Raw genomic sequence first — 24,972 nt, 5'->3', positions numbered from 1 at the left:
TAGAGTCATTGAACACTGGTCACTTGAATAATGTTTACATGCTATACCCACTTTGTATGTATTTACTGTATTCTAATCATGGCTCATCCTTCATAACGTATTTGTTTATTTTTATGGATTGCATGTATATATTTTTTTATTGCTAGGTATTAGTGCACCTTTGGAGCTAGAAAAACAATAATTTCGCTGCACCTGAGATAACGTCTGCAAATATGCGTATATGACCAATAAACGTTTATTTTATTTGGCCAATGGATGGCGCTGTTCTACATGTAGGCGCGCTTTCACTACAGCGGTGGCTTGCCGTCTCACCCTCAGTCACAGTTATTTGTATGAGTTCTACAACAGGGAAGGGCATGGTAGTATGGACTGAAGTTTGAAAGGTAAGATCCACTACACGCAGGTTGTCCGGCCAGGTCTGGAAGATTCGCCCACGGTTCTTTGTTTAGGTATTTGGTGAAGTTGTATATTAATTTGACTGTTAATTAATATGATTGACTATTGTTGTTGAATTAGGTTTTTGATGACGTGCGTATATGTTCAAGCTAAATTAAGTTGGTAGGCTTTCTTTTAAATGTCATTGACCACTCAGCCTACCAACATTAACATATAATTAAACGTTGGGCTATTTTCTATCGCTTTTGAAATCGTCACGTGTTGCTGTTTTAGACATGCGCCTTGGATGTGTTGATGAACGCTCATTTTGCGTTTGGTCAAATTGAACCTTGCTATGTTATTCATGATTGTTTCATTCAGCTTTACGTAGTCACATACGAACCTTCCGTGAGCCCGTGTTCTGTGTTCTTCCTGAATCTTAGTTGTATCATTTTCTACCTTATCTAGCCTATAGTTAAAGGGATCATTCGCCCCAAAACCAAAATGACAGGTTGGTTTCTTTACCCAGTAAGCAGTCTATGGACAAGACAGCGGTCTATGCTTTTGTGGCAGAGTCAATTTGTCTACCAAGTCAATATGTCTATTGGTATTTTTCACATTTCATGTCAAAAGCTAGCCCAAGATGTACTGTTTAGGAGTGTAGACAAGCCTACTCCTTGTAACATCCAATGACCTTATTAAATGTTATGTTCATTGGTAAACAGGCGTTGACAGCCATTACTTTGTCTAAACTTGAATGGATTCTTAATTACTATACGGTTTTAGAAACAAAGGCTTATACTTTCATATCACCTCAAAACATTTTCACAAATGCTAAATATACACTTATTGTACACTGTTGTAATACAGTTGCAGCCAATTAGTACTCACAACACTTGTTCCAAACAGGTATTCGGAGACAAGATAGCTAATTAGAACAGGTGGCCTCGCCTCTCTTCCGTAAACAAGCGCTGTAACATGGAAATATGATCGTGTGGGAAACTAAACCTTATAAATGTGTGTAGTAATTGAACCTTTTGTTTAATGAAACATCTTTCTTGATTTTTGAAAGCAAACTTCCAAAGGTTTCCAAAACCGTATCGCAAGCGAGGATTATTAACGTGTAGACAGAGCGTCGGGACTGTTGCACAGTAGACAGTCCCACGCCGTCGTTAATGCTTCAACTGAGGGAGCCCTCTTTGCTGAACAAGAGCTAGTCCAAAGCATCATTGATCAAAGCATGCGCATAGATTGTGTTGGGGAGTAACTGATTGCATGTAACCCGTTACATGAACTGTAACTAATGCGTTATGTTACCAGCAAAAATATTGTAATCAGATAACAGATACTTTTGAAAAACTAGATGATTACTTCGAGGATTACTTTTAAATTCAGAAAGGATGTTTGCGGAAAAAAATCCTTGACACTTCTCGGTTTTCTCTAACATTCAAATCAACCTTGAAAAAAAGGCTCACGTTTTTATGTTTGTTCCACCTAAGCAAGTCTGACCACAAATCAGAGACTACTATGATCACATAACAAATGTGTTTGATGGATCGCAGGAATATGCTTTTGTAGGCTTCAGTCCAAGCTATGTCTTCCAATGGTATCGAAACCCAAAGATTATCCAACTTGAATAAACACTTCGAGGTAAGGATGACAGCAGTGTTGTATTCTTTGGCAATACGGATATCACTTATTTTTTTATTGAATCCAAAACATACAATATACTTGCAGTGAAGCTGCTCAACAACTACACCACAGCAGTCATCCAACAGACTCCCATTCAGAGCGACACACAGAAGTATCCATGGTCAATGCCCTGCTCAAGGGCATGTCGACAGATCTCCCACAAGGCCAAAAAACGGGGACCTGAACCCCCCCAAGATCCCCCTCCACTGTTCCCCAATAGCAGCCCATCAACCATCTGAGACCCCTCCCGCAGTCCCCCCCAAGAACATATTTTTTTTATTCCATTCCCCACCCCCAAGAACCCTCCCAATGCACCAACAACCAAGAAAATGAACTAAATAGGCAAAAGACTATGGAAAACAGAAAAAAAACAAAGCACATCAAGGACAACTAAAATCATAACAGCAAGGCCAACTGTATATGTTTGAGTGCATGTCTGTCACTATTTACATGTGTGTGTGTCCGTGTATGTGTGTATTTGAATGAGAGTGTGTGTATATATATGCATGTGTACAAACCTCTGCACGGCATCAGCCTCAGGCAAACCGGCATTAGCTGTAAAAACACGGTCATTCAAACATACTTTTTATTATGTTATATTTGTACTTTATTTTTTATACTTTTATCTTTGACCATCATTCTATCTTCCGCCCAGCAACTCCACTCCCACTTGTCTTCGATTCCACATCCCAACCCTCAGCTTCCCTCAGCTCATCCCACCTATCTCTGCTGGCCACCCTCTTCGGATTTCTATGCACCATATATCTTTCAACTATGCTGTGATGTTTAACGTACCATTTCTATCTATCTAATCAAATAGAATCCACAGATTGCGAGTTGAAGATAAATACTTGTACTAAGAGTATTACTGATTGACTGACCCGGTCTCTCCAGATCTCCTAACAGTACTATTTCTAGGGTCAATTTTTAGATAAATGCTGTGCATTTTCAGCCATTCCTGAACCTGAGACCAGAAACAGGCTACCTGAGGGCAATACAAAAATGAATGGTCTTTTGATTCTCTATCCTCACAAACAAATCTGCAGAGTTTCGATGATTTTATGCCCTAAATATTTAACATTTTGTTGGTGGCAAGAATTCTATATAATAATTTTAGCTGAAAAGCACAGTCTTGAATCTTACGTCGTTTTATAAATCAACTCATACACCTTGGAACATGGAATTGGTACATCATAAATCTCTTCCGAACTATTTTGCAATCTGTATGGCACAGTTGTCAACATTCTGGTCCTCAAATGAAACTGGTATACTTTCCTATTTATGCTATTTTTATTCCTCAACCAGTTTGTATCCTTTACATTGGTCAGACTGACCGGTTCCCTACCTCATCCCGCTGCCACCTACCTCCTCCATTTTTGGGGTAATGCTGTAATCAATTGGTTGTACTTTGGATTGAGTAGACCTTCCTGTACAATCCTGATAACTCCATGAAAGACACAACTCAACCATTCCAATTTACAATATCATTGTAACGTTTGTCGTCAGAAGGAGACCACGGTGCAGCGTGGTAAGTGTTCATGATTCTTTAATTACTCAGAACACCAAACAAAAAACAACAAAAGAATAACGAGGCTTCACAGAGCTAACAAAAACAAGATCCCACAAACACCAAAAGGAGAATGACAACGATAAACAGCTGCCTCTGATTGGGAAGCACACTCTGCAATAAACAAAGAAATAGAAATAAAGAAACTAGAATGCCCACCCTAGTCACACCCCTGGCCTAACCAAAATAAAGAATAAAAGGCTGCAGGCTTCGGGCCGGGGATCGTCGCTGGAGGCTTCGAACGTGGAGCCGGAACAGGTTCCCCCTGGACTGAGGAGACGTATTGGCAGCCTAGTGAGTGGAGCTGCCACAACATGTCCTGGCTGGATACCCACTCTAGCTCGGTGAGTGTGGAGTGCTGGCACCAGACGCACTGGGCTGTGCAGAAGCACCGGAGACACAGTGCGCAGAGCCTGCGCAGGATATCCTGGGCCGTGGAGGCGCACCGGAGGTCTGGAGCGCAGATCTGGCATAACTCGTCCTGGCTGGATACCCCCCTTAGTACGGCAAGTGCGGGGAGCAGGAACAGGCCGCACTGGGCTTTGCTGGCGAACCGGGGACACCGTACGTAGAGCTGACGCAGGATAACCTGGGCCGAAGAGACGCACCGGAGGCCAGGAACGCTGAGCCGGCACAATCCGTCCTGGCTGAATGCCCACTCTAGCACGACCACTGTGGGGAGCTTGCACAGAGCGCACCGGGCTGTGGCTGCACACCGAAGGCATAGTGCGCAGAACCGGATAACACGGTGCTTGACCAGTCATTCTCTCCCCATGGTAAGAACGGGGAGTTGGCTCAGGTCTACAACCTGACTCCGCCAATCTCCCCGTGTGCCCCAACCAATTTTTTTGGGGGGGGGCTGCCTCTCGTGCTTGCTTCGTTGCCATGACTCCCTCGCTGCTTCCACCTGTTCCCATGGGAGGCGATCCCTTCCGGCCAGGATCTCCTCCCACGTCCAGGATCCTTTGCCATCCAGGCTGTCCTCCCATGTCCAGTCCTAAAGACCATGCTGCTTGGTCTGTTTGTGGTGGGATCTTCTGTAACGTTTGTCGTCAGAAGGAGACCAAGGTGCAGCGTGGTAAGTGTTCATGATTCTTTAATTACTGTGAACACCAAACAAAAAATCAACAAAAGAATAACGAACGTCACGTTCTGCAGGCTTCATAGAGCTAAACAAAAACAAGATCCCACAAACACCAAAAGGAGAATGTCAACTATTATGTGATCCCCAATCAGAGACAACGATAAACAGTTGCCTCTGATTGGGAACCACACGGCAAAAAAACTAAGAAATAGAAAACCCTTTTCAAACATCTTTCCCAACCAGCACATTTGAGTTCAGCCATAATATTTGTTGTAATATTTGTTATATCTTTTCAGGGGGGATGAAGTTGAAATTGTAGCCAGCTCTGCAATGCTTGTTTGAAAAAGAGAGATACTTTGAAAAAAGTATCATTTTTCAATGAATCAAAAATGAGACATGGCAATCTGTACAAAGGCAAAATTACTTTTCTTAGTAATCTACTTGAAAACCATTTAGGGTTCAAGTAAAATGTTTGAAAATTGAAACTTTTAGAGAGATGTTTAGTGTTTTTATATTTAATATTCTCAACCCACCCAATTCATATTCATTATATAGATAGGCACACTTTATTTTGTCTGGATTAGCGTCCCAGATAAAGCGAAGTATTTTTTTGCTCATATGGTTTGAGAAACGAATCATCAGGAGTAGGCAGCGCCATAAGTAAGTGAGTAAACGGAGATATGACTAAGGAGTTCATCAGGGCAATTTTTCCATAAATAGACAGGTATTTACCTCTATGGTTGCAGGATATTGTCAATTTTTCCATAAATAGACAGGTATTTACCTCTATGGTTGCAGGATATTGTCTAAGTTTTCTATTGAAATTCGTTGTGGAGAGCTTATTTATATATTTTGTGAAATGAGTAACAAGTATGTCTACTTCAACGTCAGCCCATTTTATAGGTAAACTGCAGGGTAATGTAAAAGTTGTATTTTTTAAAGATCCAATATGTAATATTGTACACATACCATAATTAGGTTTTCGTCCAGAGAGACCAGAGAAGTTGTCTAGATCTTCAAGGAGACATTGCAGGGATCTAGCTTGTGGACTTGATATAAAACTTGAGTCATCGGCATACATGGACACCTTTGTTTTTAAGCCTTGGATTTCTAATCTTCGAATGTTGTTATTGGATCGGACTTTAATAGCTAGAATTTCGATGGCCATAACGAATAGATACGGGGACAGCGGACACCTTTGTTTAACTCCTCTTGACAATTCAACACTCTCTGAGAACTAGCTGTTATTTACTATTTTACACCTGGGGTTGCTAAACATTACTTTTACCTATTTTATAAGAGAATCACTGAAATTGAAAAAATCCAGGCATTTATAAATAAAATCCAGTCTCACTTTATCAATGCCCTTTCAAACTTTGCTATAATACCAGGCCTTGCTTCTTAGATGTTTCTTGGTGTATATTATATCCAATGTATCGTCCATGTAAAAAAACCTGCCTAATCAGGATGAACAATACCTGATAAAACCTTTTTAATTCGGAGTGCATTTCGGTAGTATTTTTGCATCACAACATTGAAGTGTAAGGGGCCTCCATTTTTTTTTAGATAGACTGGATCTTTATATTTGCCATCTGGGTCTTGTTTTAATAATAGTGAAATCAGACCTTCCTGCTGAGTAACTGACAGACTACCATTTCTATAGGAGTAGTTAAAAAATCTAACAATGGAGCTTTTAGTATATCAAAAAGGCTTGATATACCTCTACCGGTATGCCATCAAGACCTGGAGTTTTTCCAGACTGAAAGGATTTAATAGCCTCAAAGTTCTTCCTCTGTAATTTGGCCTTCGCATTGACCTTTCTTTACATTTGTTAATTACATTTTTTTGTATTATTTGGAACGAATTCCTTACCGTAATCTTCATTCAGTGGGAGAGGATGAGACGGAAAAGAGAACATCTATTTAGCTTCGTTTTTTAAAATTATCATTCGGAGAATCATAGATGACTCAGTTTTCAGTAACGAGTTTCTGTAAATGATTTTTGTTAGCATTCCTGTGTTGGATATTCAGAAAGAATTTAGTGCATTTTTCTCCATATTCCATCCAGTTTGCTTTATATTTATAATAGATTACATTAGATCGTTCTTGAATAAGTCCCTCTAGTTCTCTTTGTTTTTCCTCAAACTTATTTTGTATCTCTGTAGTATTGTTTTTATTGCTATCTACCTGTACTATTAGTTAATGTATTTCCCTTGTTAGTCCTGTCTTTAGCCAGAAACTGCCCTTTTATTATTGATGAATATTGAATTTAATGACCTCAATGAGCTCTGAAGGTACATTTGAAATGTTTCCCAAAAAGTAAGGGGATTTTATGACCTTATACTATGCTGGAAAAATTCAGTTATAAATGATTTTGTCTTAGTTAAAAATAAGTTGTCCTCCAGTAAAATTTGATTACATTTTCAATGTCCACGTGGAAATTCTATGAGTTATGTGAAGGCCAATTAGATGGTGATCCAATCGCATTCCGTCTCCTATGAGAACTTTTTTAACCTTTTAACGTAAGTGTGAAAGAGACAAAGTAGTCAAGACAACTAGCTTGGCTAAGTCTCCTCCATGTATATCTCACTAGGTCTGGTTTTTTAGTCTCCAAATATCCACTATTTCTAATGTGTCCATAATATTTGTAATTTCCTTAAGGGCACGGTCGTGATAGTTTGTAGGGTGATTTCCTTTACTGTCCATTGACATACTTAACACTGTGTTAGTCTACCACTTTAATGATTTGATCATTTGCTGCCTGTAAGTTCAATAAATTGGTAAAAATATTTTCGAAGAAGTATGGATCATCCTGATTTGGACCATCTAGATTAATGAGCCAAATCTCTTTTTCGGCCACTTTCATATTAAAAAAGATCCACCTTCCTTGCGAATCATTCCTGACAATTTGTGTCACGCCCTGGCCTTAGTTATCTTTGTTTTCTTTATTATTTTGGTTAGGTCAGGGTGTGACATGGGGGATTTATGTGTTTTGTCTGGTCTAGGGGTTTTGCATGTTTATGGGGTGTTTTCTAGTCTAGGTGTTTATGTAAGTCTATGGTTGTCTAGATTGGTTCTCAATTAGAGGCAGGTGTTTATTGTTGTCTCTGATTGGGAACCATATTTAGGCAGCCATGTTCTTTGGGTATTTTGTGGGTGATTGTTTCCTGTGTCTGTGTGTCACGGGACTGTTTCGTTGCCAGTTCACTTTATTTTGTATTTGTGTTCATGTTCAGTTTTCCCTATTAAATCATGGACACCTACCACGCTGCAAATTGGTCCGATCCTTGTTTCACCTCTTCAGAGGAAGAGGAGGAAATCTGTCGTGACAATTTGCACATTCAGATTAACATTCTTGTTAATGAATATCATCACACATTTTGAGTTCCTTTGTCCATAACAGAAAATGTATTTCACCACCCATACTGCTTTTCTACGTATCTGTCACGCCTTGGTCTTAGTATTCTGCGTTTTCTTTATTTGTTTGGTCAGCCCAGGGTGTGACATGGGTTATTGTGGTGTGTTTTTTGTCTTGGAGTGTTGTGGGGTGACTAATTAGTCTATGGCTGCCTGAGGCGGTTCTCAATCAGAGTCAGGTGATTTATCGTTGTCTCTGATTGGGAACCATATTTAGGCAGCCATATTCTGTGTGTTTTCGTGGGTGATTGTTCCTGTCTCTGTGTAGTTGTTCACCAGACAGGCTGTATAGGTTTTCTCGTTCCGTTTGTTGTTTTGTAATATTATAAGTTATTTCATGTCTCGTTCACTTTCATTAAACAACATGAGTAACCACCACGCTGCATTTTGGTCCGATCCTTATTCTACCTCTTCGTCAGAGAAGAACGCCGTTACAGTATCTCCTCCTATCTTAATATAAGGATGTAGAGTGAGTTTCCTGTAAACAGTATATGTTATATTCCTTTTCTTTTAGCCACGTAAAGACTGATCTTTTTTAAATAATCTGATAAACCATTACAATTATAACTGGCTATACTTATTTCACCCCTTACCATAACTAGATCACTTATTATTGATATCTACATAGTGCATTGATGTGAATCACACTGCTGCTCTCATTTAGCTATTTGCGCCTTACGGGATTGTGGTTGTTGTGGATGGCTGTTCACAAATCTAAATGTGTATTTGAACCCAATAATGGTTGAATTCAAGAAGTTTAAGCTGCTAATCAATCATTGTTTTGGAAACCCGTGGACAGTCAGAAAAATGCGCTCTTGAAACGGCTGCGTAATGCGGATCCCAGCCTATGGAATAAAAGTGGGGCTTTTGTTGCTCAGTCTAATTCATGTGGATAAAAAAATTATTCATAGGCCTAATGGACACATGCTCAAACTTGTACAGTTTTGATATACTTAAAGGGGCTCTCTGTAGTTGCTACGTCCATTTTTTTTATTGTGTGTGTACATGTGTGTGTATATATATGATTCTTGAAGAAAATTACTTATAAATGCCTCATGAGCTTAGTTCAACTGCTGCACCTCATGAGAACCCAAAATATGAGCTTGTTTTTCTCCAATGTTTGTAAACATAGTAAATGTAAACAAACACTGTATAACCTCAACATGATTTGAACAATTATTTTTATATCATGGATGTTACGATTAATGAGTGAAGAGGTGTGGAGTCAGGCACAGAGAGCAAAAGGATGTGGGAAAAACACGCTTTAATGTCCAGGAAAAATAACTTGAACAAAAGTAGTAAAACAAATGAACAGAAATTTTAACGGATGGCGCGAAACTCGAAAATGCAAACAAAATACACTAACACAAAACAGACGAACAAGCTCGCACGAAACAGAAGCGGGCTGAACAAACTTATATAACCCCACCCTAACAACCAAACAAGAAACAGGTGATACCAATCAGACAAAACCAAAGGAACACAGAACAACGGATCGGTGATAGCTAGTAGACCGGCGACGACGACCGCCGAGCGCCACCCGAACAAGAAGGGGAGTCACCTTCGGTAATATTCGCCTCGACCCGGGGGCCGAGGCGCCGGGCGATCCGGACGGAGGCGATGGAACTCTCTCAACATAGATGGATCTAGAACATCCCCCACCGGAACCCAGCACCTCTCCTCCGGACGTACCCCTCCCAGTCAACGAGGTACTGCAAGCCCCTCACCCGGCGTCTCGAGTCCAGAATAGCTCGTATCGTGTACGCCGGGGACCCATCGATGTCCAGAGGGGGCGGAGGAACCTCCGGAACCTCACCGTCCTGCATGGGACCAGCTACCACCGGCCTGAGAAGAGACACATGAAACGAGGGGTTAATACGATAATACGAAGGAAGTAATAATCGATAACAAACCTCGTTTATTCTCCTCAGGACTTTAAATGGCCCTAACGCCGGATAAACCTCCGGTAGTAATTGGCAAACCCCAAGAACCGCTGCACCTCCTTTACCGTGGTCTGAGTCGGCCAATTACGCACAGCCTTTACGCGGTCACCTTCCATTACCAACCCAGAGCTGGAAATGCGATAACCCAGGAAGGAAACTGATCATTTGGAAAACTCACATTTCTCAACCTTCACAAACAGGTCATGCTCCAGCAGTCGTCAATATACACCACTACACCCTGTCCGTGCAGGTCTCTGAGAATCTCATCCACGAAGGATTGAAATATAGCTGGAGCATTTTTTAAACCGTATGGCATGACGAGGTACTCATAATGGCCAGAAGTAGTGCTAAATGCAGTTTTCCACTTATCTCCCTCCCGAATATGCACCAGATTATACGCACTCCTGAGATCCAGTTTCGTGAAGAACTGCGCTCCGTGAAATGATTCCACTGCCGTAGCAATGAGAGGTAGTGGGTAACTAAAACCCACCGTGATGGAATTTAGACCTCTACAATCAATACACGGACGCAAACCACCATCCTTTTTCTTCACAAAAAAGAAACTCGAGGTGACATGGAGGGCCGAATGTACCCCTGTCCCAGAGCCTCGGTGATTATATGTTTCCATAGCCGCCACCGTCTCCTCCTGGGACAAAGGATACACATGACGCCTGGGGAGTGCAGCGTTACCCTGGAGGTTTATCATGCAATCCCCCTGTCGATGGGGTGGTAATTGGGTCGCCTTCTTTTTACTGAAAGCAGTAGCCAAATTGTCATACTCAGCTGGAATGCGCATGGTGGAAACCTGGTCTGGACTCTCCACCGTTGTCGCACCGATTGAAACCCCTACACACCTGCCTGAACACTCAGACCACCCCTGGAGAGTTCCCTGTTTCCACGAAATCGTAGGATTATGAATAGCTAGCCAGGGAATCCCCAGCACCACTGGAAACGCAGGTGAATCGATAAGGAACAAACTAATTCGCTCCTTGTGATTCCCCTGCGTAATCATCTCCAACGAAATTGTGGCTTTCCTCACCAGCCCTGACCCTAATGGTCGACTATCTAAAGAGTGCACGGGAAAAGGGGGTTCTACTTTTACTAAAGGAATCCTCAACCTCTGAGCGAGTCTGCAATCTATAAAGTTTCCAGCTGCTCCTGAATCTACCAGTGCCTTATGCTGGAGAGAAGGAGAATAATTAAGGAAACAAATAAGAACATGTGACCAACAGGAAACTCTGGGAGAGTGTGGTGCTTATTCACCTGGGGTGACCGAGGAGTGTTCTGCCTGCCTTCTCGATTCCCAGATGAATTCCTCCAGCACCGACCAGACGTGTGCCCTCTCCGGCCACAACTGGTACAGGAGGAGCTTCCTCCTCCAATCTCCCTAGACGCGGTCCCTCCTAGCTCCATCGGGATAGGAGCAGGAGGGTCAGGAGGTAGAACTGACAGGACCCTTTCAGAACGTCCGCGAGCAGCTAGCAGATGGTCCAACCGGATCAACAGGTCTATCAGTCCATCCAGGCTAAGTGTAGTGTCCCGACAATCCAGCTCCCTGCGGACGTCCTCTCTCAGGCTACACCTGTAAAGGTCCGGAACTCCAGCGCGAAGTCCTGCGCGCTCCTCGTCCCCTGTCTGAGATGGAACAACCTCTCACCCGCCGCTCGACCCTCTGGAGGGTGATCGAACACGGCCCTGAAACGGCGGGTGAAGTCCGGGTAATTGCCCTTCGCTGAGTCGGGCCCGTTCCAGACCGCATTGGCCCACTCAAGGGCTCTACCCGTAAGGCATGTGATGAGGACACACGCTCTCCTCGTCCGAGGGAGCCGGCCGAACGGTGGCCAGGTAGAGTTCTAGTTGAAGCAGGAATCCCTGGCACCCCATCGCTGCTCCATCGTACTCCCTCGGAGGCGTAATGCGCAGAGCGCCTGAACCGGATCCAGATGTAGGAGATGGTAGAGTTGCTGGTGGGAGGGTCGGTGGGGTAGTAGGGAGACCGTTCCTCTCCCAACGATCCATCCACTCCATCATTTGATCCATTGCTGATCCTAGGCGATGGAGGATGGACGTGTGATGAAGGACTCTCTCCTCCATCGTGGGAAGAGGAGTGGTCGCTGCTCCTGCTGACTCCATATCGTGGTGCGGGCTTCTGTTACGATTAATGAGTGAAGAGGTGTGGAGTCAGGCGCAGAGAGCAAAAGGATGTGGGAAAAACACGCTTTAATGTCCAGGAAAAATAACATGAACAAAAGTAGTAAAACAAATTAACAGAAATATTAACGGACAGCGCGAAACCCGAAAATGCAAACAAAATACACTAACACAAAACAGACGGACAAGCTCGCACGAAACAGAAGCGGGCTGAACAAACCAACAACCAAACACCCTAACAACCAAACAAGAAACAGGTGATACCAATCAGACAAAACCAAAGGAACACAGAACGGATCGGTGATAGCTAGTAGAACGGCGACGACAACCGCCGAGCGCCACCCGAACAAGAAGGGGAGTCACCTTCGGTAATATTTGTGACAATGGACAGTCTGTCCTTGCATCCATAGCCCTGTCTATTAATCTAAGTGTGGTTATATTTCTCCATGCCTATCCCTATCCCTACCCTTTTTACCAAACCGAGGCGGGGTGGACATTTGGTTGTTTCATCTGTGGATTTGTCCTTTAAACAGCTGCATATTATCAAGATATCAAAGTGTCACCAACAAAAAGGTAAACAATAGGCCTATAGCAAATGCAGCTTATGGAATTCATTTTTCACATGTAAACTGCACTTTTCAATAGTGCTCAAAGCATGTCATTCCATGAGTGCAGCATTTATTTGTCACCTTGAATCAGGTAGCCTAGTCCTCCATGACAATATAATCATAAACAACAGAGTAGTGCTGGCTAATATGTCCTTAGTTTTGGGGTCATGCTCAGGTAAAACATTTGGCTAATCTATTCTTCCATATTTCCAAGTCCTATTCTTGAAGATCAAGGGTTCTAACATTTTTTGGAATGAATTGAATTCTGATGGACTTTTTTTAATGTGAAGATATCATTTCATTGTATTATTATATGTAGTTGAAAGCCATGGGTTAGAAGAAGCCTACATAACCAACCCATCCATGTAACATGCATATATGGCCCATGATGTAAACTTTAACATTGATTTATCCTGCAATAGATGTCATTCTATTTGGTAACATTTTTGTCTTCTGATGCCTCTTAAAAGGGGAAAGTCATCTAAAAGTAACAATGTAATCAGATTACATTACTGAGTTTGGGTAATCCAAAAATTACATTAATGATTACACTTTTGGAAAGGTAACTGGTAACAACAGATTACATTTAGAAAGTAACTACCCAACCCTGCCCATAAACTGCTTACAGGGTATATAATTTGGGTGAACTATATCTTTAACTGTAGCAATTGAGGTAGTACTGTCAGATATTGAACCAACAACATCCTGAACTCCTGTGTCATAAAAGACCAGTCAGCATGCCAGACATGGGCTAAAGTACACTTACATACGGAGAGGTAGTTGCTCTTAGCAACACTAGTATTTACACACTAGCATTGCTGCGAATTAGCTTGAAAAAAAAGGAATCGTTTTCCAGAAGTTAAATAAAATAAAATGTCAACTTACTCTCTCAATTGCCTGTAGGCTCGGTCCTTATGCAGAGGAGAATTTGAGGAAAAAACATCTAATGGAACGTATAATTACAGGGGGTCTGTTGTAGACCCATGCAGTTCCTCAGCATGGTTCAGTTTCTCTCTGCTTACCTCATTCCAAAATAAAAGTCCCCCACAAGTTCTTGCTTTTTTGCAGTTATGGTGCACGTGCCGGACTTCTTTATTTTGACATAAGGTAAACGGCGAGGAAGTGGCTCTACAACAGACCCACATTTGGAAAGTCTGTTTAATTTATGCTCTATTAGATGTTTTTTCTCCATTTCCCGCCTGCACACGGACCAACCCTATGGACAATTGGTGGACTATTCCGTTTTTTTGCAAGCCAATTTCTAGCAACGCTCGTGTGTAAATACTAGCATTGCTAAAATCAGCTAAAAGGAAGGTAACTCTGACACGCTTGGTTGAATGTTGTGTGTATTTATGTCCATTTTACATTTACATTTAAGTCATTTAGCAGACGCTCTTATCCAGAGCGACTTACAAATTGGTGCATTCACCTTATGACATCCAGTGGGACAGTCACTTAACAATAGTGCATCTAAAACTTAGGGGGGTGAGAGGGATTACTTATCCTATCCTAGGTATTCCTTAAAGAGGTGGGGTGTCCCCTAGCCCCCTATGTGTATACTACTACTACTACTACTATTATTATCATCTTTCTCCTGTTTCTATATCCCGCAGGGTGACAGAGAGAGATCTGTAGCGATGGAGGATTTCTGGGCCATTGTCCTGGCAGGGCTGAAGGTGTGGGTCTGCCTCATTGTGGGTCTTCTCATGGTGCCTGCAATGTTTGGCTTCTCCCTGGGCATCTCCGAGACATACATGAAGATCCTGGTCAAAATCTTGGAGGTAAAATGTGTCTGTCCAGAAGTTGCCATCATCAAACATTTACTCGCACAATGGTACAACAACTGGGAAAGAGGAATTCTAATACCTACACACTGTTTAAAGGCTGGTAAACTGCCTCACTCAGACAATATGAGGTGCACAGCTGCATGTGTCTATAATTGTCTTGAATTTTTCTTATGCGTCATGTTCTAAATATAAGCCTGGTGTCCTAAATGTATGCTGTTTTCATACTACACAATATAATAAGATACAGTACACATGACTTGGCTAGCCATGGTCCTTAATTTTATTTACATTGGAGATTGTATCAGTTTCAGGAATGCGTGAACAAGAAATGCATTGTCAGTGCGCTGTCATGATAAGCTGTCAAATATTTACTGTAGGGAAAGTCTACTGTACACGACAATCAATTAGCACAACTCTGCATTTGTGACGTATAGACATGGAATGTATGTATGTTTTTTGACAGAAAAGCATGTATGTTCTACAGTGTAATATTTGTTATATTTTCTTGTAATTGTCCTGTAACCTTACGACCTTCTGAATAAGCCTCTGGACAGTGATTGAAAGGTTTTCTGGCATGAGAGTTCAGGGGTAAATGTGTGTGTCCTTTCTCTACTGTCCTTGTGCGGGTCCAGGGAGTGAGAGGTCAAAGGCTAAAGGTGTTTCTCATTTCTCCTGTCCTCCAGTGGGCCACGTTGAGGATCCAGACAGTCAACAAAGCGCAGCGGATACTCCAATCCTCCTCATTCAATAGTGAGTCCATGAGCAGAGCTCTCACACCGATCAATAGATTCATTTGATTGGTTTATTGGTTGAATGATGGATAGCAAGATGAAGGGATTGATTGATTTATTCATTGCGCTATGATAATGACATCCACTCACATCCGCTCTTGTTCATCTGCTGTGTTCAGAAGCTCAGACGTAAAGTGCCCTAGAATAAATGAAGTGTGTTAGTGTAGTTAGAAGGGTTGAGTGCATGGAAATCAGTCCTGACATGAGTTTCGCTCAGGTGTCAATGGTTGACTGCGAGTTGATAATAGGTTGCATTTGAAGTATACAGCTTCTCAATGTGCCCAAGCCACGTTAAACGGTAAGGGAGTGGTACATGTATATAAAACGATACCTCTGAGAACCTAGAGACCGTGTAAACCTGTTTATAGTGCTGGGCAGGGGATTGCAGGGGAGATGGCTTGGAGCAGTGTTTGTTGAATAGAAGACTGTATTTGGTCCAGCTCAGTCCCCAGAGCATTTCCGATGTGATATACGGTATTATGTGGCGCTGGGCTTGCTGCCTATCTGTCGGGCTGACGCAATTCCTCCCCTCACAATCAGCGGTCATATAGGCTAGTCGGGGGGCAATTCAATCAAACTCGCAGTGCGGTGTTCACTCGCTAGCACAGCACATCAATGTGCTCTTTTTATTTGTTAGCATATCAACTCGCAGGATGGTTTCTGTATTATATGGATACCATAGACCCCTCATTTGTACTGTACTGAAGTTTTCCTAAAATAAAGAGTTTGCCTAGTTTTCAAAGAAAGCAAAGGGTGGATTGAATTCAACACAGTCAGTCAGTCACTCGGTCTCTCTCTCCTGGACTTTGTCCTGTGTTATCAGATAGTGAATCCTTAGCTGATCCCACTGTCTTCAGACCTGCTGGAGGGAGGGATACACTTTGGGTTGGAGTTGAGTAATCTGATCCTAGAACTGTGATTACCTCGATGACAGACACACAAAGGGAGGCCCTTTTAAGGAAAGAAAGGAGCCTCATTTATCAGTGAACACGGCTCTCTGATAGCTGTTATCTGAAGTGGTCCCAGTTTGTAAAGTGCAAGGCCACTCACATGTTCTCTGTTTGATGGCCTGTCATTTAAAATGGATTCTGTATGACAATTCTATTGGTGAGGCCTTGCCCACAGTGATAAACTCTGGATTTCATTGATTTAAATCAGTTTAAATAATGATTACTCAGATATCAGCCCAGGATATCTTGTTTTCTCAACATGGGGCAACGGTGTGAGAGTTAGTGACACAAGTGCGTTGCAATCCTCTGATTCGTTTCCTTCCTCACCAGCTCCTAACAAGTCCACAGTGGTTTGACCAATTTGTCCTCCTTTCATTCAAAATGTATGACAATTCTAAGCCTATTGATTCTAGGATTTGTAACACTGTCAATGTTGTCTTTTCTCAATGGTAATATATAACACGGAATCATCCTCCTTATCAAATACAAATATGTGGTATGATACAATCCAATCTAAAAATGATGAGGTGGATTAGTTGAGCGTGTGTGTTTTTCCCCAGGCCTCGTCCAGAGGGATGATGGTTCTATGGAGGAGGAGCTGAGGGGGTTAAGGCACAGTCGCCCCAAACCACCAGTGGGGGGAGACTTCACCCTCAGCGACTGTTTCTACTTCTACAGACGAGGCATCGAGGATATCGTAGAGGATGAGGTGAGTCCACAGGCTAGAATAAGATTGATGCCTAATTCCAAATGTTTCCCTAACCCCAGACATTCCATGATGGGCCCCTAATAGAAATGAGTCAAACCTGTAGCTTCACCTAACCCTCTGGTAGTCTAGGATGAGTTTTGTAATTTATTGCCTACTGCACACCCCTCCAGTCCTTTCAAATCAATGATCACGTTTACATGCACACCAATATCCTGTTGTTATTCGGAATACTCAAGTATTCTGTTGTGAGTTGACGCATACAAATGTCATAATCCCGTTTTGCAATAACCCGAATAAGCTTGTATCCCAGTTTTGAGAAACCCGAATAAGATGCCTGGGATATGCTGGTCTTGGACGGATACTTTGGCATGTAAACATCTTATCCCGTTTACTGTTGTTTTCTTGCTGTAAAATGATAGACCAACTGTATATTCTGTCTCAGTAACAGGAATCGAGAAATATTATTGATTTATTTCATCTTGAGGAAATGTGAATGTGCAATTTTCTTCTGCGACATAAAAGCTGACAGTATTTCACTTTCAACTAAAATAATATTCCAAAATGGACTGAGTTACTATCAGAAACGTGTTGGATTGTTATTACATCTTTTAATTTCCCTGAAACTGGTCAACAAACCGATGCCATTTGGACATTTTGTGTGGAAAATCTTGCCGGGCCCTAAACGTCTTCTCTACAAGAGAAGCAGAAATGAAAGAGAACTTTACCGCTTTCCCTCTATCGATTTTATTACATTATTCTGGTGAGCAAGGCTTTATTTAGCATTCTAGAGGATCAAGTAATGACAGAAGCCGACCTAATGCCGGAAATTATAAGCAGAAAGATATCTAAATAAGGCTTAGCTTTATTTTCAGCACCCCCTTCAAAAAATCGTTCCGTCATCACTGGGAAAATGAGGACTTTTCTGTTTATTCATGTTTACAGGGATCCCTGTGAGCAGGATATATCAAAGTTGCATGTAAACATGTTATACTGAATAAGACCTTAACCAGGATATGAGCTATTATCCCGGAACACTGTTGCGCATGTAAACGTGGTCGTTGAATGGCTATCAGGAAGTGCTTAGGGCCCAGGAAATAGGCATTGATTCAGAATTGGGCAAAAGAGTACAACATCAATTTTTAAAATCCAGACTTACTTTCTGTACAGGTAGGCCTACTAAATTGTTTTTCATGTTGTTCCTCTGACCTCCAGGTGACCCAGAGGTTTTCGTCAGAGGAGCTGGTGTCGTGGAACCTGCTAACTCGGACCAACATCGACTTCCAGTACATCAGCCTCAAACTGACCATGGTCTGGGGCCTGGGCGTGTTCATACGCTACTGCATCCTGACTCCGCTCAGGTCATTACTGAGAGTGTGAAATCAGTCATCATCACTGTGCTCACCTTTTTTTAATAAGGCCTTAGCTCTCTTACGGTTCACATCCATAAACCAAGCACTGACTGACATTTATGTTGCTGAATAGACATGATTTACAGCCAGGATTTAAACCACGTAGCGTTCGACAGTGCGTTAATCCAGGACCAGTGTTGTCGTGTCTCGTGTATGTTTCTGAGTCCGAATGTTTTCTTTCAGGATCATGCTGGCGTCTATAGGCCTGACCTGGCTGGTGATAGGAACCACTGCTGTAGGATTCCTCCCTAACTGGAGGTACAATAACACTGCTTTGAATATACAGGTTCACACGGTATTGTTTTTAAAAAACTGAGACGTTTGTCTTGTTTGATTTTTGTATTTAATCAGCTTCATGGTAGCTTCTTACGTGCTTGCCCGTGTGTGTGTGTTTTCTAGGCTCAAGTCCTGGCTGAGTGAGTGGGTCCATGTGATGTGCTACAGGATCTGTGCTCGAGGCCTCTCCTGCACCATCCACTACCACAACAAGTCGGTGAACGCCCCTCTCCTCTGACACATGCAAACACAGCAGGCTTTCACACACACCGTCATGTCCCCCAGTGACTCTACGGGAGGTCCTCGTGATATGTGCACAGAGCTTTGTTTTGACGTAAGACGCACGTCTGCCACTTTACCGTGTGTCTGCATGTGTTCTCTGTCTTGTGTTTTACAGAGAAAACAGACCCAGAAAAGGAGGAATCTGTGTGGCCAATCACACCTCCCCGATTGATATTGTCATTCTCTGCAACGATGGGTGTTACGCCATGGTATGTGAAATAAAGCAGAAAATAAGCCTAACTTGAAATAGCTCAACTTTTAAATATTTTTTTATACCTATATAATCAACGTTCCTTCTAAGCTGCACACATGTTTGGGCACGCAGCTCCCCCAGGACTGCCGCGCAGAATAAATATCAACCTGTGCAGAGAAGCAGGAGATTGAACTACACACTAGAGTTTTCCGCCTTAGTTAACACCATCAACATTTCCCTTTACTGTGGGAATTGTGATCAAATCAATGCAATATTAGCCACTTTCAATACAATGTACCAAAACAAACTATGCAAGACTTAGTATGCAAAATTAACGATGCAAGAGATTTTGTTGTAGGCAGAATGCATCGGGTAGGATTATATTGCATTGACACACACCACTCAGCCCATACTCTACAAAGACCAGTGCAGCATAACCAATCAGAGCTGCAGTAGGCTTATATGCAAGGAGACCATTGCCATATATGGATCTGTGCCATTCACATTGAACTGGACTGTGTTTACAGCGTGAGTGGTCGTGAATAGATGCACTTGTTTTGAGATCAAAGCCAGAGCTGCATGTAGTCTAATTCTGGAATGTTCCTGAGATGCTGTTTTGGATATGCGTTGTCAAAAGTTAGACCAGGCTCAAAGGTAACACCAAGGTTTTTAACAACCGTGTTTGGTGTAATGAGGCAACCATAAATATTTGGAGTGAGGTCTGACACTTTGTGAGTTTCTTGTAGCCAAGTAGCTTCATTTCTGTCCTGTCAGAGTTTAAAAGCAATAAGTTGGTTGTCATCCAGTGTTTGACGTAAGTGGGGCATGTCTCAAGGTGGGCTGACTGTAAAGTATTGTCTTGTTTAAAAGATAAATACAATTGGGTGTCATGATCATCACCATGGCAATGAAAGTGCATGTTGTGCTTATGGATGACATATAAAGAAAGTGCCGTCTCAGTTTATCTGTTGCTAACTTTAATCCTGTTCAGATGATTTGTCCGTGAAATGTATTATGGGGGCGTTAGATGTGATTTGATCTGATGTGTTTTAGGTGGGCCAGTCACATGGGGGTCTGATGGGAGTGATGCAGAGGGCCATGGCGAGGTCCTGTCCTCACATCTGGTTTGAGAGAGCTGATATGAAAGATCGCCACCTAGTGACCAAAAGGTGAGCTTATCTGTTTGCTATCTTATCAGCCAGTGGGTTGGACATGTTCCTGGCACCATACACTGGTATTCTGACTGCCAACACTCTTCAGACAAGCACTGATATGCCTGTGGAAAATTGCTACAGACCAATAAACAGTGGTGGAAAAAGTACCTAATTGCCAAACTTGATTAAAAGTATTGATACCCTAATAGAAAGTTACTGAAGTAAAAGTGAAAGTCACCCAGTAAAGTAGTATTTGAGTAAGTCTAAAAGTATTTGGTTTTAAATATACTTAAGAAACAAAAGTAAATGTAATTGCTAAAATATACTTGATATGAGAATTTCATTATCACTGATCATAAATTTCAATTAACCTACTCTCTGCAACCCAGAGTTTGTAAGGTTCATGGTTTAAATGAAACAGACAAGAGTTCCCAGCTTACAATAGTCCAAAAGTTTATTCATGAGAGCACTCTCCAGTCCATTATACAAAGACATCCATTTTATACCATGCTCCTTACTTACGCACATACATACACACGAACAGTAGGTGAGTTATCTTCTTCTCCAGAGTTCTCACCACTGTATATCACTACCCAGCCGACTGTTCCATTCCCCCGAGATTAGGGACACCTTGAGGAGTACTCCCTGTCCTATCATAAGTTTCTCAGAGTTCTAGCCGGGTCGGGTCAAACACAGTTTAATTGTGCTCAGTATTTTCTTAGGCACACACATTTCTCTCCCTTACAGGTCTCTTCTGATCCTTGTTGGACTTACGTTTACGTTAATAATTTAATTATTTATTATACCTGCTACATAAATATAATCCCTAATACAGTGGGGCAAAAAAGTATTTAGTCAGCCACCAATTGTGCAAGTTCTCCCACTTAAAAATATGACAGAGGCCTGTAATTTTCATCATAGGTACACTTCAACTATGACAGAAAATCACATTTTAGGATTTTTAATTAATTTATTTGCAAATTATGGTGGAAAATAAGTATTTGGTCAATAACAAAAGTTTATCTCAATACTTTGTTATATACCTTTTGTTGGAAATGACAGAGGTCAAATGTTTTCTGTAAGTCTTCACAAGGTTTCCACATACTGTTGCTGGTTTTTGGCCCAATATTTTCTTTAGGAATGTAGTGAAGTAAAAGTTGTCAAATATAAATAGTAAAGTACAGATACCCCCAAAAAACAACATAAGTACTTTACACCACTGCAAATAAATCTGTCATATCTTTTTTATTTAACCTTTATTTTGACAGGGTGTCAATGCTGAGACCAAGATACATTTTCCAGATGAGCCCTGTTTAGCGCAATAATACACATCAAATACAATCATAAGTAATTACCTATCTTATTTCCTTATCCAGATAAAACCCTCATGCCAGTCCAATGACATTGCCATTTGACATAAATGTCATTGCCATTTGACAATTGGTGATATAATTTAATACTAAGATTTCCTGGTATGGACATAGCTTTAACTAAAACCATATAATGTATGTTCACGCTCCTCCCAGATATAAAGTTAGGTTTTCTAATTGTTGTTCATGTTTACAGGTTGAGGGATCACGTGAATGACAAGACTAAGCTTCCTATATTGCTCTTTCCAGAAGGTAAGTGCTACAATGGAGTAGAATGAAGTCAGTGAGTTTAGCATTGGTTTGGATAAGCTGCATTGGTGTTGCATTGGTTATGTACAGTAAGGTCATCCTATACCTGTACATATGAGTAGCATCTGCTAGAATGCATTTCTCTCCCTTATCTGTGATTTTGGAGAGCGTTGTTGTTATCATAGAGATCCTATCTGACCAATGAAATTTGATTTGATCTTTTATATATCTCTGGTCGTTCTGGTTATGTTTTATCTGCAGTCCATATTTGTGGTTTCCTCAGGGACCTGTATCAACAACACATCTGTCATGATGTTCAAAAAGGGAAGTTTTGAAATCGGAGGAACGATATACCCGGTAGCCATCAAGGTAAGGTACTCTGTAAGGTACTTCTGTTCAGTATTTGACTTTTCCCCAAATCATGCAAAGATGACGTGACAAATGAAAAGTTGCGTGACAAAGTCAGCATAGATTTGAAGAGGTTTTCTGTCTCCCTCCCTCAGTATGACCCTCAGTTTGGCGATGCGTTCTGGAACAGTGCCAAGTACAACATGGTGAGCTACCTGCTCAGGATGATGACTAGTTGGGCTATAGTCTGTAACGTCTGGTACCTGCCAGCCATGCACCAACAGGTGTGTATACAACACCACACACACACACACACACACACACACACACACACACACACACACACACACACACACACACACACACACACACACACACACACACACACACACACACACACACACACACACACACACACACACACAGTACCTACCAATTAATCACTAAGTGCCACTAACTTATTGCATGTTTTCAGGAAGGGGAGGATGCTGTCCAGTTTGCCAACAGAGTCAAGTCTGTCATCGCACATCAGGGGGGACTAGTGGACCTGTCCTGGTAAGAATCTCCTCCCATCTTACTATGAATGGCATCCTAACTGTCTCACACTGGCCCTCTGCTATGCATCTCTTACACCTCAGAATGGACACATTTGCAGTATCTCTTGCACACAGATTATTTTGTGTTCGTATCTCCTAGACCACGTGTTTGTTCCCCTGTAGGGACGGAGGCCTAAAGAGGGCTAAGGTGAAGGACACGTATAGAGAGGAGCAGCAGAGGAAGTACAGCAGCATGGTGGTGGGTAGCGAGGAGGAGCGCAGCGGTAACAGTGACTGACACCCTCCTCGAACATGTGAAAAGGGCAGCTCGTTCTCGAGCAACCTACATCGCGACCGCTGGAGACGGGAGTTTTACTTTGGCAGGGGTCGCGCCGCATTTCGGTTTCTCCCATGATCATGCGGCGTGAATACATTTAGCTTTCACAGTGTACAGAAGGTGGGCGTAGGCCCATCCAAAAGCTCTTATCTGGGAGTTTGGAAAGGAGCTCGGCCATCACTGCCTGAATACTGCACTGCTGACGACCCCGGACTAGACTGCCATCGAGTGAATGAACCGTTTTAAAGTGCGTTGCGGACTGTAGAGGGTTATAACTGATTAGCCAATTGCATTACAATTACTCTCGTCTACTGTGACAACACAGTGAAGCGGAACTGTAAAGGAGATGAGGTGTCAGGTCCAATAGCATCCGTTTGGGATTTTGAATAGCTCTTTCTTCTTCTGCTATAAAAACACTGTTCTAATTCTCTGCTGGAAAATTACTGTAAAATCTTTGTGAATAGTGCAATTGTGACTGTAGAGACTTTTTGATCACAAACTTCTAAATGTCAGGGTTATGCGATGACTATCTGAGGTTATTTTATTTTGTCTTCGTGTTCCCCCCCCTCTGTCGTTTATGATTGTATGAGCTGCTGAAACGTTCAGAGCCAGTTGATCAATCCTGTCGATCAATCATTACTGCCAATCGTTTGGAAATAAACATGAGCCCACAGCTGTTCTCTCTTTCTTTAGTGGTGTGTTCATTAGCAAGCTAAGCTACCAGAACGAGGTAGTCAGAATCAGAAAAACACTTGTCAGTTGACGCTTTGAAATATTTTGCTTACTGTACTGTTGACACGAGTCGTACATAGGTTATGAAAGGGAGCCAAACAGTACAATAATAACAAAAGGCGATTGTTCGGTAGGCAAAGTGATAGGCATGGATTGCAGTTACACAGTCATTCCCCTCAAAACATATATTCTCCCTCTCCCTATGTTGTTTCTATGATTCATCACAGTAACAGGCAAGGAAGAGAACTTAGGGTGATCATAAAGACTCAATACCATGGGATTATATGGCACTAAGTAAAACGTGGTGTTGGGCGTCCCATTCATAGTGCTGTGTCTCTAAAGAAGGGTACATGTTTGGGATTTTTTCGAGCTCTTCTCGTTGGTTTGTTTTCCTGAGGCTTTGCCTTCGTCACTGCCTCCATTCTTCTGTTGCGTGTTAGGATCTCTGCTCACACCTGGAAGAGTTGAACCAAGTAAGTCATTCATATTTCGGTAAAAATGTATGTTAACACTAGCATATAAGGTGCAAGAAATTCCCTCTTCCTTACTAACTTACTGGGTGAGAAAGTGTCCATGTTCTCTCCGTCTGGACCAGCACGGTGTTGACTGGTATCCTGCTTTTAGATTAAGCAAATGTTATTTAACTACGTGAAAACACAGAACAACATCTAAGCAAATGTTATTTAACTACGTGAAAACACAGAACAACATCTAAGCAAATCTTATTTATCTATGTGAAAACACAGAACAACATCTAAGCAAATCTTATTTAACTATGTGAAAACACAGAACAACATCTAAGCAAATCTTATTTATCTATGTGAAAACACAGAACAACATCTAAGCAAATGTTATTTAACTACGTGAAAACACAGAACAAGATCTAAAGTGTTGATGTATTGCATCAGTTCATTTAAATGTACTGTATATTTGGCCTGTTATTAACAATGATGACACTTACCCCCAAAATGGTGCTATTGTGCTCTTTCTTCCATGCCTGGCTTTCCAGATGC

The 24,972-nt window shown here is 41.9% G+C and overlaps 1 protein-coding gene and 1 long non-coding RNA gene across 3 annotated transcripts; one reads left to right on the top strand and one right to left on the bottom strand.

Moving 5' to 3' along the window:
- Positions 1 to 256: 256 nt before the first annotated feature.
- On the top strand, positions 257 to 23,900 carry LOC124034108 (glycerol-3-phosphate acyltransferase 3-like). Of its 2 annotated transcripts, none has more exons than XM_046346854.1 (14): positions 257 to 383; positions 14,450 to 14,617; positions 15,307 to 15,373; positions 16,925 to 17,073; positions 18,286 to 18,431; positions 18,666 to 18,740; positions 18,882 to 18,971; positions 19,156 to 19,249; positions 20,287 to 20,402; positions 21,954 to 22,009; positions 22,290 to 22,375; positions 22,510 to 22,638; positions 22,830 to 22,909; positions 23,074 to 23,900. In XM_046346854.1, exons 2-14 carry the CDS (start codon positions 14,474 to 14,476, stop codon positions 23,186 to 23,188), a joined length of 1,347 nt encoding a protein of 448 aa, XP_046202810.1. In that variant the 5' UTR covers positions 257 to 383; positions 14,450 to 14,473; the 3' UTR covers positions 23,189 to 23,900. The 2 variants fall into 2 exon arrangements, with proteins under 2 accessions (XP_046202810.1, XP_046202811.1); XM_046346855.1 differs by having other exon boundaries at positions 364 to 449.
- On the bottom strand, positions 21,665 to 24,972 carry LOC124034109. The gene is made up of 3 exons (XR_006838520.1): positions 24,921 to 24,972; positions 24,516 to 24,576; positions 21,665 to 24,414 (listed from the first exon to the last, which is right to left on the bottom strand). It is a non-coding gene; the product is annotated as an uncharacterized LOC124034109 (long non-coding RNA).

This window comes from Oncorhynchus gorbuscha, linkage group LG04, assembly GCF_021184085.1.
Source record: "Oncorhynchus gorbuscha isolate QuinsamMale2020 ecotype Even-year linkage group LG04, OgorEven_v1.0, whole genome shotgun sequence".
Lineage (NCBI taxonomy): Eukaryota > Metazoa > Chordata > Actinopteri > Salmoniformes > Salmonidae > Oncorhynchus > Oncorhynchus gorbuscha.
This window is presented reverse-complemented; position numbering and strand designations above follow the sequence as displayed.

Excerpts from the sequence above, each read along its gene's own strand:
- LOC124034108 (XM_046346854.1), top strand. The coding sequence starts at position 14,474 with ATGGAGGATTTCTGGGCCATTGTCCTGGCAGGGCTGAAGGTGTGGGTC. Across the intron at positions 22,010-22,289 it reads TATATTGCTCTTTCCAGAAG|GGACCTGTATCAACAACACA; the intron begins GTAAGTGCTACA and ends TGGTTTCCTCAG. Across the intron at positions 22,376-22,509 it reads TATACCCGGTAGCCATCAAG|TATGACCCTCAGTTTGGCGA; the intron begins GTAAGGTACTCT and ends TCCCTCCCTCAG.